At 39.9% G+C, this 14,904-nt stretch overlaps 1 protein-coding gene across 2 annotated transcripts in view; it reads left to right on the top strand.

Moving 5' to 3' along the window:
* Nucleotides 1-14,904, top strand: part of PRDX3 (peroxiredoxin 3) — a 223,465-nt gene that overhangs the window by 145,678 nt on the left and 62,883 nt on the right. For both annotated transcript variants that reach the window (XM_044055983.1, XM_044055984.1), the window contains exon 5: nt 11,260-11,363. In XM_044055983.1, the coding sequence (XP_043911918.1) occupies nt 11,260-11,363 (104 nt within the window). The remainder of the gene's footprint in view (nt 1-11,259; nt 11,364-14,904) is intronic.

The raw sequence follows: 14,904 nt of genomic DNA, 5'->3' as shown, positions 1-14,904 counted from the left end.
GTAGGAAAAACAGAGAAAATTGAGGGAGAGAATATACAAATACTCCCTTGATATTTTAAAAAAAAAAAAAAAAAAAAAAAGCTACAAACTCTCTAGCTAAACTTGTACACAGCAACCCATCTCATAATTTCCTGTTTTTTGGGTTGGACTGTGTCCTAAAGAACCTTAGGGGAGGCCTGTGGGAGGAATTACTGGAACAATGTGAATTATGGCAACTGAGGCTTAATGCTGATATGCATCCCGGGCTTAATGAACAGATTTCTATTGGAATGTGTTAAAATCTACCAGGTATAATTAATTTTTGATAAACAATTAGTGTGATTTGTTTATAGTGATTAATAGTGTACTGATTTTAAATTGTTTTATTTCTTAACTTATTGGATGTGTGAAGTCATGTGATGTTTTAGAGTATTTGAACCTGTGTGTGATTTCTGTTGCATACTTTGAAGTCTTGTGATAGAGCAGACAAAAGCACTTAGTATTTTAATAAACCTCTGTTTGGTGAAGCCGTGGTCCCTTGTTTCTTCTGTTCTTTCGAGTGTGTTTGGAGCATTTGGTGTTCCTGGTTCTTGGTCTATTGTCGTGTCTTTGGAACCTTCCCCTACCCCATACAGAAAGTAAAGGCTAGAACAAGAAAACAGTACATGAGTTAAGCTCCTGTATGAGCTGTCAATCACAGCAGATAACAGCTCAAATTATCCTTAGCACTTTGACAGCTAGGTAATTTAGGTGTGAAGGGGATGGGAGATGTCAGTGTAGTACAATTCAGGCTTCACAAAAGGCTGCTGTTTAGCCATTCTAAAAAGCAGTAGTAAAAAGCAGTTTGAAAGTCGTTCTGTGGCATTTGCCCTGCTTGTGTTTCAAGTAGCCATAATGTTACTTAAAACTGACCTGAAAGATAGCATTGTATGCATGTAAAATCAATGCAGTGGCTGGAGCTTTAGGAAGAGCGTCTTGCATGATGTCACTTGAGAGAGAGAAAAAAAAAAAAAAAAAAGCGCTGTATTGTGGGATACCTAGAGGCAGACTAAACAATCAGTTACTTCAAGATGCCGGATCTTATGTGGTCCGATTCAGAAGTTACTTATAAAAATGTATTTAAAAACCTGTAAATAGTCCCAGAGTGGTAATAAAATGCAGGAGACACCAAACCATGATGAACTAAACATGTTTTTTGAGTCTGAGTGCAGTTCTCCTTTAAAGAGGAGCTTCTTCAGTGTTAAATTACGTGCTATGACATCAACTTGTGTAACTTTTTTTTCTGTTGAAATTTGAAATTTTTCAAATAACTTTTCGCTCGTATATAGGGAAAAAATAGAATCGATGAATGCTAAATATATGATTAAATATAAAATAATGAGAAAATATTTATACACAAAAGCAAAAAAAAAAAAAAAAACTTTTACACAAATGCAAAAAACCTTGATTATAGTGACACCAGATGGCAAATCAGAATATTGTATACAAGTAAGAATTCACATGCATAGCAACATCAAGTGGCAAAAAACAATTACTTTCTGTTTTTGCTGAAACTCTATTGTATAAGAAACAACTCGGTTTCTATGTCTACTTGCACTAATGTACTCATTTGAAAATGCAAATAGTATTACAAGCATAAAGCCTAAAATTAGTGTATATAAATTGTAAAATTTTAATGTACTGTAATTTTATACTAATTTAAAACTATACGATAAATGGCACCCAAATTTATAATTTTACATTTTTACTTTAAATTTGCTGCTTGTCATTTTTGTTAGGTGAACAGGAATTAACCTGGTCAACACTTCTAAACCTAAAAGTAGCCTCTGGAATTTGTCACAGTAGTGCACTACGTTCTGTGACATTTCAAATCACCCAGGTGATTCGATAAATGTTTAAATATTCCAGATGTAAATATTCCAGATGTCTCCCCAACATAAGTCCCACATTTACAGTTTGTTAAATAAGCAACCCATGAATATTAAAAAAAAAAAAAAAAAAAAAAAACCCTGTGTTACAGGACAATGACTGACTTCTGTAGCACATTTACAGAAAACACTGTTACCACGAGGGTAGCACCCAGGTTTTTTTTCATACCTGAGAAAACTGCATATAAATTTCGACATGGGGATATTTAAAACTTGGCAGATTAGCAATAGCTCTTCCCCTTCCATATGAGTGGCAGCATCTTTGTGGTGCTATATTACTATAAACATTTCTTTTGGTCCCTATATTGTAACAAGTTTTGTTTCTTATTTGCATGTGTGCCTTGCTTTTAGCTTTAAAAAACATGACCTTAATTATATCCGCTCTCACAAAATCTATTTTGCTTCCATTTTTTATCATTGCTACAAATGCGTCTAACCCTTAACATCTGTGGATAAGATGTTCTTCGTCTTCCCTTGCTGCAGTCCTGACAATTGGGTATAGTCCGCGTCCCAGTCGGCCCGAATACCAGAGTATAAGGCTGACGTCGGTCATGGCGCCTTAGACCAGGGTACTAATGCGCATGACCGACGTCATTTCCAGTCTTTTGCCGCATGGTCCGATGCAGAAGCAATTTTGCGAGTGCAGGTTGGCGTTCTGAGATTTTCCGAAACCGGAGTTTCAGACCGAGTACAGAGTTGGCTAAGTAACTCGCTGGGGAACATTTTGGTTTTTCTTGCCTCAGTATTTAACCGGATGTCAGAAAAAGTGAATAACTGTATTTCTTGTGGGAAGCAGATACCGCATAGGGATTATCATACATTGTGTATACCTTGTTTAGGGCCTGAGCACGACGTTGTTGGTTGCCGCTCTTGTGCTAGATTTAACAAGCGCACTATTAAGAGGAGGCTTGATTGTGCTAGGTTAGTGTTTGGGAAGCGTTGCAATTATACTATGCCGCCGGATGCTCCGACGCCTGCTTCATCTAAGAAGCGCAAGGACAAAACAGTGAAGTCTAGGGTGAGGAACCGGCAGTCTCGGACGCCGGTCCTTTAGAAGGCTCAGGAGCCAGAGGTTTTGCCAGGAGTCTCTATGGAGTCTCAGGCAGATACTTTACTGTTACAGGATGTGCCCTCTCAGGAGGTAGGCCAGGCTGAGGGGCTTCTCAGGTAACTGTTCTTCCCTCTCTTCCCAAGGTAGTTAGGGCCTCTCCTTCTGTTGCCAAAGCTTCTTTAGAGGAAGGCCAAGTTCAGCTTCTGTAGGGCTTCTCCTAACATTTCGGGCTCTGTGCCTAAGAAACATATGCTTAAAATGGCAGAAGATTTGATTACTCTGATTAGAGGTTCTATGCCCCACCTGATAAGAGGCCTAGGGTGGAACAGGAGTTTGATAGTTTTGAACAGTGTTCACAGGCTTCAGAGTCTTCTGTGGAAGACTTGCAAGAGTTTCCTACTTATTCTGATTCTGATGTGGATGATTCCACTCCTTCAGCTTCTCCTCCTGAGGATTTTTCATTTTCAGAGACTCTTCACTCCATGAGGGAGCACTTTAAATGGGAAGGCCAAGATTACTCTGACTCCAGAAAAAGGCTTAGGGAATTCTTGTTTTGCCCCAGCATAGGCCCTTAGCTATTCCTCCTGTGTTGAATGTGGTGGAGGATGTTTTGCAGAGGCTTCTCTGAACCCTGATTCCTTGCCTCCTGCTCCTGTTAAGCCTGATAGGTATTATAGGGTGCCCGAAGCTCATAAGTATTTGTTTAAGAGTCCCAGGGCGGACCCAGAAACTGTTTCTCAGGGGCCTAAAGGTGTTAAAGCTTCTGTGGTTAAAAATCCTGTACCCTCTGATAAAGAGGCAAGGGCTTTGGATAGGTGGGGTAAGAAAGTATATACTTCTTCCACTCTAGCCATGAGAGCGTTGAATTGTCAGTTTCACATGCTAAAATATCAAAATTATCTCCTTTCACAATTGAAATCTAAGGTGGATGCTTTGGCGGAAGGTATAGAGTGTAAAGAGTTGCTGGATTTAGTTCATGTGTCTGAACAAGTGGGTAAGCATTCTTTGCAATGTGGTTTTGATGCTGTGCAGGCCTCCTCGAGGGTGGCTGCCACTAGTTCTGTTCTTCGCAGGCATGCCTGGTTGAGGGATCAGAATTTAGCTGAGCATGTTAAGACCAGGATTTTGGATGCTCCTTTACAGTCTGATGTGTTGTTTGGACCGCCTGTGGAAGCAGTTTTAAAGAAAATGGAGGACAAAGCTAAGTCTATGCAGACTGTTAAAGATTTTGCAGGTGCAGCCTCCAAGTTTAGTAGAAATTGGCCTGCTAAGGGGTGGACATATCCTGCTTATGGTTCCCAGTCTAGGGGTAGGTCTAGACGTGGTAGGGGCAGGGCTCAAGGTTCTTTAGGCCTAGATCAGACAGTTCACCTGCTCAGACTTCTGGTGAGGGCAGGGGTCAGTCCTTTCGTAAGCAGAACCAATGACCTGCCTTTTCAGCTGCCAGTGGACTCGTCTGGCAGCTCCTTTGGGAGGAAGATTGTCTCTTTTCAAAGAAAATTGGGATTTAATCACTCAAGACAGATGGGTGCTGGATATCATTCATCACGGGTACAGATTTTATTTCCACACAATGCCCCTTTCAAAGGCATGCCAGATGTTCCTCCTCCACAAAGAAAAGAGGCTCACAAGCAAGTTTCTCAGTTACTCCAGATAGGGGCTATTCAGCCAGTCCCTGTGTCAGAAAGGGATTTTATTCTCGCCTGTTCCTAGTACCAAAGAAGGGGAACACGTGGAGACCAATTTTGGATTTATCTATCCTCAACACTTATCTGGACATTCCCAAGTTCAAGATGTTGACGTTACAGCATCTGTTACCTCTGCTGGGCAAGGATCACTGGATGGTAACTTTGGATCTCAAGGAAGCTTACCTTCATGTGCCCATAAGGCTAAGTTGCAGAAAGTATCTACGGTTTCGAACTGGAGATTTTCATTATCAGTTCTCTGCATTGCCCTTTGGCTTATCTACTGCGCCCAGAGTATTCACAAAGGTTCTGGCTCCAGTGATAGCTTACTTCAGGCTTCAAGGCATTCGAATTTATCCTTACTTGGACGACTGCCTGATTTTGGCTCAAGAAAAGGAACACCTTCTACAGCATCTGGAATATGTCATAGCAGTGCTAAGATGCCTAGGGTATTCTGTGAACGAAATAAAGTCCAGTCTAGTACCCTCTCAAGACATGTGCTTTCTGGGTGTGAGACTGAATACAGCAGCCCAGATGGCCTTTTTAACCCCGGACAAACAAAAGAGTCTGTCACTTTACTTCCATCAACTATCTCATCAGTCCGTGCTGACTGCAAGGACAGTCCTTCAAGCATTAGGGTTCATGGCATCTTGTATTCTGGTGCTTCCCAATGCCAAACTGCATATGAGGAAGCTGCAATGGTATCTCAAAAATGTATGGACTCAGCACTGCCAAGATTTGGACACTGTCATTCAAATAATACCTTGCCTTCAAAAGGAATTCTTGTGGTGGGCTCAGGAATGTCACCTAAACAAGGGACTCTCTGTGACCCGGCCAGAGGCGAGTCAGATTTTAACGACAGATGCCTCGGACACTGCTTGGGGAGCTCATCTAAATGGAAAGTGGATACAAGACAAGTGGCCTGCCAGACTACAGCATCTACATATCAACATGAAGGAGATGTTAGCAGTCCAGTTTGCATTGATGGCGTTCAAGGAGTTACTTCTTCCAGGGCAGATGTTGATTCTGACAGACAACACAACTGTCATGTGGTACATCAACAAGCAAGGGGGAACACATTCTTATCCTCTATGCAGGCAAGCAATGATTCTATGGGAGACTGCGTTAAGCCTGCAACTGACTCTTCAGGCAAGGTTTCTGCCAGGAGCACAGAACTCCCTAGCAGATGTATTAAGCAGACAAATCATGGATCCCCGTGGAAACTGGATCTTCATGTATTTCAGAAATTGACAGTGTCATGGGGAACTCCAGACATAGATCTGTTCGCTTCTCCACTAAACCACCAGCTGCCAAAGTATTGCACAAAGGGGTTTCATCACACAGCTTGGAAAGTGGATGCTCTGTCTTTCAGTTGGAAAAACCTTCATGTCTATGCCTTTCCACCTCTACCTCTTCTTCCAAAGGTATTACTAAAGGTCAGACAGGACAGGCCACGGATGATTTTGATAGCTCCAGATTGGCCTCGGCAACACTGGTACCCACTTCTAAGGAGTCTTGTAAAGAAGCCTCCATGGCCTTTACCTCTGATTCCTCATCTGTTATCTCAGAAGGACGGTCATCTGCTCAATGTCAAGCTTCCATCTCTTCATCTCACAGCTTGGCATATTCTGTGTTGAAGCATGGTAGGTCTCAGCTTCCTCAACAAGTTTTAAATGTGATTATGGAAGCTAGAAGGCCTAGTACTAGGAGAGTGAGAAAAATGGAAGAGATTTTTATTTTGGAGTACAGCAAAGAATTTGGAGATTTCAGAGCCTAATTTGAGTGTGGCTCTTCAATATCTTACTGAATTACTGGACAAAGGTTTGTCTTTCTCTTCCATAAAGATTCATGCTGCAGCAATTTCAGCTCACTATGATTGTGACCCACCTTTGTTTTCGCATCCTTTGTTCAAGCAGTTTCTTAGAGGGGCAAAGAATATAAGACCCCAGAGCTCCTACTCCTGCTTGGGATCTCAATTTTGTGTTGGAAAAACTTACTCTACAACCTTTTGAGCCTGCAGCTACTGCTGAATTGAAATATTTGTCATGGAAGACTGCTTTTCTGTTGGCTATTACTTCTGCAAGAAGGGTGTCTGAGTTGCAGGCCCTTATGGCAGTAGAGCCCTTTTGATTTTCCATAAGGACAGGGTATCATTACACTAATCCTTCCTTTATGCCTAAGGTGGTTTCTAGTGTGGCTTTAAACCAAACTATTCATTTGCCTACATTTTGCAGATCCTCAAAATAAAGGGGAAAAGATTTTGCACACTTTAGATGTACACAGGCAATTGCGTTATTATTTGAGCAGGACTAAAGATTTTAGGCAGTCTCAGCAGTTACTTGTTTCTTTTGCTTTAAGTTCACAGGGCAAGCCTGTGTCAAAACAAACTATTTCTAGGTGGATTGGCTTTTGCATTGCATTTTGTTATTCCCATCATGGCAAAGAGGTTCCAGCTGGGATTAGGCCTCATTCCACTAGGGCTACTGCCACTTCAACAGCATTTCTAAGGGGTGGCAACTAAGGATATTCTGGAGGCAGCTACTTGGAGTTCAGTGCATACTTTCTCTAGGCATTATCACCTGCCTATATACTCTAAGACTAGAGCTGGTTTTGCCTCAGCTGTTTTACAAGGCATGTTGTCAGCTCCTGCTACTTTATAATTTGCCAGCCTCCCTTACCTCTGCTTTGGGATTCTACCCAATTGTCAGGACTGCACGAAGGGCAGCGGAAGAACATAGTACAGTTTTGTACCTACCATAAATGTAGATGTTCGAGGATTCCCTTTGCATTTACCCTCCCTCCTTCCCTCTGTGTTTCAGGGTGGTTGTGTAGGTGAGTTTACATGCTTATATTTTTGTATATATTACTGTATATATTGTACATGTTTTTTGGTGCAGGTTGTTTTTGGGACTTGTCTTTTTGGGTCTTCTGACTTCTGGGGCAAGAAAAGACTGAGGAAATGACGTCGGTCATGCGCATTAGTACCCTGACGTACTGACGCCAGTCTAAAGCCATGACCGACGCCAGCCTCTGGTATTCGGGCCGACTGGGACGCGGACTATACCCAATTGTCAGGACTGCAGCAAGGGAATCCTCGAACATCTACATTTATGGTAGGTACAAAACTGTACTTTGTGTGAAGGGGGGTGGCAGCTACATGCATGGTGTAAAGAATTTTCACTGAGGATTACATTATAAAGTGGTATAAATTGTACCATGCTATCCATATATAGATATATCTAGGGAGGGATTATAGATGTATTAATGTGTAAAAACATTTATGTATCCTGTCCTCTAGGTCCAGAATCTGATAAGCCATAATTTAAAAGTATATCGGTGCTTCCTTTATCCCATTTTCTACATGTATTTGGTGTGTCGTATTAACTGATGCCATCTCTTATTTTCCAGTCATCTGGGGTAAATCTTTGGCTTACTGCTGACTACCCTCAGGAGCCATTGCTCCCATTCCGCCAAACACCTTTATCTGCTATGACTGCTTCTGAGCCTGCTGCTTTCCTTAACTCCATTTTCCTTGGTGATGTTCTTGCTACTTTTTAGGGTGGGATCCTCAGGGTTGTGTCTGAGAGCAGTACAGCTTGTCTGGGGTTTTCTTCATTCAGAAGCTGCTAGAAATGCTCCTTCAATCTGCTTTTGATGTCCTGTGGACTATTGAGCAGGCTGTTGCCGACATCCCTTGTGAAGGGTGCCTGACTGTCTTTTTTTGTCTTGCAACCTACTATATTTTTTGACAACTACAGAGTCAGTTTCCAGAAGCTGGTAGACTGCCTGTAATGCCATATTATTTGCTATTGTAACTCCCCTCTCAGCCTCTGTTAGCCAACCAGTACTCCTCCTTAGCCTGATCATCTATCTCTTTTTCCTTCACTCCTTTCTTTTGATGACTTCCTGGACTTCTGCATTCAACCACCAGCTTTCCTTGTGTGCCTTGTTTCCATGCCAGGCTCTGCTGCACATCTGTTGTGTAGTCCTAGCACATGCTGTGTTGAGGTACTGCCATTCTTCAACTTCACTCGTTTTCCTCTTCCCAATGTACTAGAGTCTTGAGTAATTCCTTAAACTCATGCTTTCTCTCCAGCCAAATTCCAAGTCTTCACCCTAGTCTCTGTGGACCTTAGAGCCTTCTCTGACTACTGTTTCTGATTGTGGGAACTAGTGGTTTATGCTGTGATCCGCTGTTTCACTGGGGATGACTTGCAGTCACTGATGCTGCCCCAATACCCTTTCTTTACTAGTAGGAGCTTACCCAAGTTGCATGTTGACCCCCTGTGTGTGTGATGTTGACTCTCCTGCTGAACCATGTGTTGGCCAGCATAGAGCCATTTACCATGCAAAAGTCTGGAATGACCTGTTCATTGTTTTTGGTGCCCAGCATATGTAGACTTGAGCAGTCCTTGTATATGTGTATTCAAGTCGCCTATTTTCAACATCAGTTTGTTTTCCTGCTTTATCTATTTAGTAAGTCCTGGAACTGCTGTTCTTCAAATCATTACTCTTATTTAGCTAGTTTGAATGTAGGATGGTGGCTGGACCCATCACCTCCGTTTAAAATAAAGCTTCTCCATTGCAATAACTGCTGACATTTGCTTAAAAGATTGTGTGTGTGTGTGTGTACTGTTGTGAGGAAAAATGTCTTGGGGAGTCTGTTTTTTTATGAAGGTCTCCTAACATAATAAGGCAAGAACTGATAAGCACCATCTGCTTGTCAAACATTAACATGCCAGGTTTTGGAAACAGTGATATTTATTGTTGCGCAATTTGGGAACAGAGTGTATGCTGATAAGCAGAAAACAGACTCCACTTATGGGTGGGGCTTGGGGGCCATTCTTTATAAACTTGGTTAAGAGCAACACTTGCCATAATACAAGTAATGAATTAAAGTTGTTCGCCTTTATTAGGGAGCCAAAATATTTACAACATTTGTTACTCTATACAGTGGCACTGGTGTGTGCCATTGTAGCTTGTTGGATTCCGTTATAGCTTGTTACTTTGGGGCAAGATGTTAAAAGTCCATAATTTATTAATTACCACTGTCCTCTATGCTCTGCTTCTATTACATTCATTCATACTATTTGAAATGTTTGTTCGGGTTTTGAAATAACTAGCCAGTACACTTTGCTTTTGTTGTCCTTGTTTTTCCTTGTAGCGACTTTTGTTTTTGTAAGTAAAATGTTTAGTACTTTCAGAATGTATGCTGGCACCTTGTTTTCTTAATATTGACTCCCTTCTTGCAGCATGGATTGCATATTTAGTACTGAATGGTTGTGTCCCCCCCACCCCCACCCCCATACAAAAGCTTTTGTTAACCTGACACACAGACCATCAGCATATGGTCAAATTTCAAGAACATCCACTATTTCATGCATTACCCGCAGATTTTTGTTGTCCAGATATGTAGCAGAATAACCAAAGTGAGCATCACTCTCTCTTGTGCATGATTCACCATTTAATTGCAAGACTTGCCATTCATAAATCCATGTACAAAATTGATCAAAGTTTTGTGAATCCCACTTTATAGTATTTAGAGTTATTGGCTCTGTTCCAGTTTCATTAGTTTGGTGTGCATCAGGACTGACCACGGTCACTGCATTTACCAGCAGTCTTTGCTTAACTGCAGTTTACGTTAAGTGCATTGGACCTTCCACTATTGAAGTGAAATGTTATGATGATATCAGGACAGCATTTGCCGTTTTATAGAGAAATGGAACTTGAAGTGGCACCTACAAGTGTGTTGTGTGTACCTGAGGCGTAAAGGAGAATGGATGGTGTGTGTAGGATGGCCTAAATAAGGACCTGGACGTATAGGAATGGAGGGAGTTAGGGTGAATGAGTATATTGATACTGGGAAAGCTGTACTTTTTTCTTTTTGTCTTTACTTTACTTTTTTCCTAATTCATCTTTTAGCCCCTATATCAATGTTACTTGCAGTCTCATTCTAGACTTGACAGCCCCCCCCCCCCCCCGGACCATTGCTTCCTTAGGTAGACCTGTAGCTGAAGGTGGCTTGGTGTGAACAGACTTCTGTCCTTATACACCTTCACTTTCCTCAGTAGTTGCCTAGCTGACACTGGCAACTTCTCCTCACTGGCTGGATCCTAGCAGCAATGTGCCCATTACTTGAACCTAGATCACTGTTATCACAATCAGGGTTTTATGTCTGAACGTCAGCTTTTGGTTTGAATTACAACTCAAATACGAGTTTACATCAGAATAAGTGCTTTGTGTGCTAAAGATATGCATGTGAAGTATAATCCAGCCAGAAATCTAAGTATTAATGGTGACTGTTAGGGCAGGTTGCATTTGCCCACAATTACATTCTACTAGTAGTTCAGGTCACTGTCTTGCCTGTTAACATTTTGCACCTTTGCTTACCTGATGTGATTGCTGGTGCTCATGAATGAGGAGGCAACAGTTAAAATCTGAAGGCATTTTGATATTTCGCTTGCTGTTGCTTGCCTTGCACATTTTCAACAATTTTATTAATCAGAATACATTGGTAAATATAACAAAACACTTTTTTTTTCAGGTCTAACTATTCAGAGACTTGCTGGCTTGCTGCTGTTTGATAATTTTAATGTGGTATATTTTGTGCACTTAGAGTGGAGGTCTAGGTAAGATGAATATCCCATTGTTGTCAGACTTGACAAAACAGATTTCCAGAGACTACGGAGTGCTGTTGGAGAATCCAGGAATTGCTTTAAGGTACATATTTGACAGCATTGTTACACTTTTTCATAGTATATTGGTAATAGTTTGTTTTATAGTGAAGATGTAAAAAATCATAACTGAGAATTTTTAATAAGTCTTGAATGTATTTACCATGTGCATCATTTTGAACACTTCAGCTGCAGTCACATTAGTAATATTTTAGTAAAGACATGAGCGCACACAGTGTTTAAAAGTTCTGCTTTGCCTAAACAACTTGTTCTGTTATAGCAAAAATCAGGTTGGTAGACTTTGCCACAAAGTCAGGCTGTACAGACTATTTGTGTCACCTGTTGTACAGTTTTGCATTTGTGCAAGCATTTTAATGGAGATTTTATGGTAAAAATGTTTGCTTTCCAGTTAGTATAAAGGTCTACCTGTACTTGACTGAAACCACCGTAAAAAAAATCCCTAGTTTTTCAGTGGGGCCAATACTGCAATCTAAACCAATGCTCATAAGATTAAATACAGATTCTATGGAAGCAAAGCAGCCACTTTGTAAAACTAATTGGAGTGATGCGTTCAGTGGAAAAACTGCAGAAGGAATATGTGTAAAGCTTTGAAAGAGAAATTGAGTGCAAAAAAAATAAAAAAAAGTTTAACATCAGCATCCAAGCATACAATATTGGGGTGGGATATATTTCCATAACACAATACCATTAAAGTGATAAAAATAGGTCAACTGCAATTTAAACTGAAATAAACAAGCTGGACGAACAAACTAAGCATAGTTTGAGACAGGATCAAGAGAAATTTGAAGAAAATTTATATAAAGATATTGAACATAGTAGGAAACCATTTTGTAGTTATAGAAGATGTGGAAGGAGTAAAGACGTACACATTAATAAACTGTGTGTAGACTCTAAAATTTATTCTCAGGCACAACAGATTTGCATAAGATTTTGTAAATATATCTTAACAGTTTGTCTGCACAAAGAGGGTGATAAGTTATTCTGTTGATACCCAGGTAACCTCCAATACTGAAATCAAATAATCTTGTATTGAAAAAGATCTATGCAAACTGGATCCAAGTAAAGCACAGGGAGGAGACTGTATTAGTAACAATGACCTGAGAACATTTCAAGAACTTCTAGTACCGTTCTATCTGTTTACTAGATCATATAAATATGGGGAGATTCTTCAAGATTTAAGACGTGTGCTTATTAAACCTGTCTTTGAGGGAGGGAGCAAGACAAACAGAGATTCTTGTAAAACCCTTAAGTTTACTTTCGTGTTGTAGAAAAATAATGGAGAAGGTAATGTTGGATAGGTTTTATTGTAATTGGAAAGTTTGTAACTTGAAGCCATATATCAGCATGCATATGTTGAAAATGGATCAATTACCACCTGTAGCATGATGTTCTCTAACAATATAACAGCTACAAATGAAAAATTGTTAATTTATATAGACTTCAGAATTTGACAGGGTCATACACGACTGTAATCAAATTGGACCTAGGCATTGATTCATCTTGATAAGATTGATAGCTGCATAGCTTACAAATAGGACATGGCAAGTATCATACAGCATTTGGACAGGTGAAAATTTTGATAAGTTAGGGTGCCCATAAGGCTTTTTCCGAAGCCCTTATTTGTTTAAATTGTATCTTTCAAACCGGTCTTTCATCTGAGGTGTTTTACAGTCTGTATGCAGATGGCCTGAATTTGGGTAAACTGACTGCATGTTTTACAGATAGGCGATGTCTGCAAAAGACCATTTGGGCACAGGAGAATAATATGCTGATTAAATGCATCCAAAATTAAGTAACCAATAACCCAAACAGCATTTGAACTAAAACAGTAAAATTAAAAAAAACTCTGAACCAGATGTTTAAATGAACCCATTTTGTTACAAGGTTTAAATACCCTCAAAGTTTGTAAATTTTTGAGTAGGTGTACCTTTAAATACTTGGAGTTTTGGTGCCTTTGAGACTGTTTAAACCTTGGAACAAAAATGGCTGCCATGTTTCTGATGCTCTGCTATGAAGAGGAATGAAAGCACTCTCAAATTGTGGATTAAAAATCCAAAGGTTCGTTTAAACATCTGGTTCAGTTTTTTACATCGGAAACTAAGCATGTGAATTTTGGGAGGCATAAATTGAAAGGTGAGTAATAACTGCATGTAGTGATTGAAGCTGTAGAATCATTTAAGGACCCTAGTTATATGGGTATATCCTGCTTTCAGTTTTTCTAATTTCAAACAGTTGGCCAATGATAGTTGCAGAATTATAGGTTATATTAAAAAAAAAAAAAACTTCTGAAGTCTAGGAAATCAGAAGTGATGAAGTGATAATTAGACCCAAACTTGAGTATGGAATAACAATATGAAAACCTTATAAGAAGACAGGCATGACTAAACTAGAAAGAGTACAGCAGAAATATGCCAAGAGTATGTATGGAGGTTTTCTTTCAATCTTTAAATGGAAGAATGTGTTTCTTGTCAAGATGAGGCATTGTGGAATCTTCTGGTACTTTTCCTGCTGTTTGGATTAACGGAGCATTTCCTACCTAAATACAACCTCATACATTGAAGAATGGACCAAAGATAATTTCAGATTTTTGTAATCCAGTCAGAATGGCAGAAGAAATCTATAGCTGTGGAAACTTCCACTAAATGGGGGATCTCTTAAAACAAAAGAAACTTGCATTTGCTGTAGCAGATAAATGCTGAAAATTTTAATTTGTGTAACTGGCTTAGTCCGTTTTTCTTATTTTGAGTCTCCATATGTTGTGTAAATGTATACCCACTTTCTTGGTGTGTGTTTTGTAGGTAAATCAGTTTTTGTCCTGTTTGTACAGAAAGTACATTTACTCATTTGAGGTGCCCGACCACCATTATGGTGTGCATGTTTATATGCTAAGGAAGTGGACTGATTTGCAGCAGCCCATTTCAGCCACAACTTGTGTACTCTGTGTCTGCCTACTATGAGAGTCTGAGAAAGTCAAGAGGCGGCAGGAACCCAACCCATTACTGCAGAATAAAGCTGATTAACATTTCAGAGCCTTAATTCTATCCGCTTAACTGTCAGACCTCTTGTCATGTTTGCCCTCTCATATGTGACTGTGCCAATGTGCATTATAAGGATCACTGACAAATGTACTCTCAAGTGATTTATTTTTTATGGCCCCATCACAAAAAATGGTGCTTTGCACCAGACAGAAGAAAAGGGAAAGACCAGGCAAAATGCAAAACAAGTTTTCTGTTCAAAACATTAGTTTTTTTTTTTTCCATCTCATAGCTATAAAGTCCTTTACTCCTTGTTGGTCCATTTGCCCTTTCTGCATCTAACCACAGATAAGTGGGCAAGAAGTGTTAAGGGGTTAATCAACAAAATCAAACCATGTCCTCCTAAAGAACAAATGGATTTGACTGTCAAAGTAGTCCTCCATTGCTTAATGTTCAAACAGTACACATTTCCAAACAATTTTGCATTTAAGGTTTATACCACGTACAGGTTGTATTCAAAAAAATGTTCTAGTATCAAAGAAAAACTATTGAATTCTATTCTAGACCTCCTGAATGTGAACTAATTCTGAA

This window comes from Protopterus annectens, chromosome 14.part0 (assembly GCF_019279795.1).
Source record: "Protopterus annectens isolate FY-2018-M chromosome 14.part0, PAN1.0, whole genome shotgun sequence".
NCBI lineage: Eukaryota > Metazoa > Chordata > Ceratodontiformes > Protopteridae > Protopterus > Protopterus annectens.
Note: the sequence above shows the minus strand (reverse complement) of the source record. Positions and strands in the feature narration are given on the sequence as shown.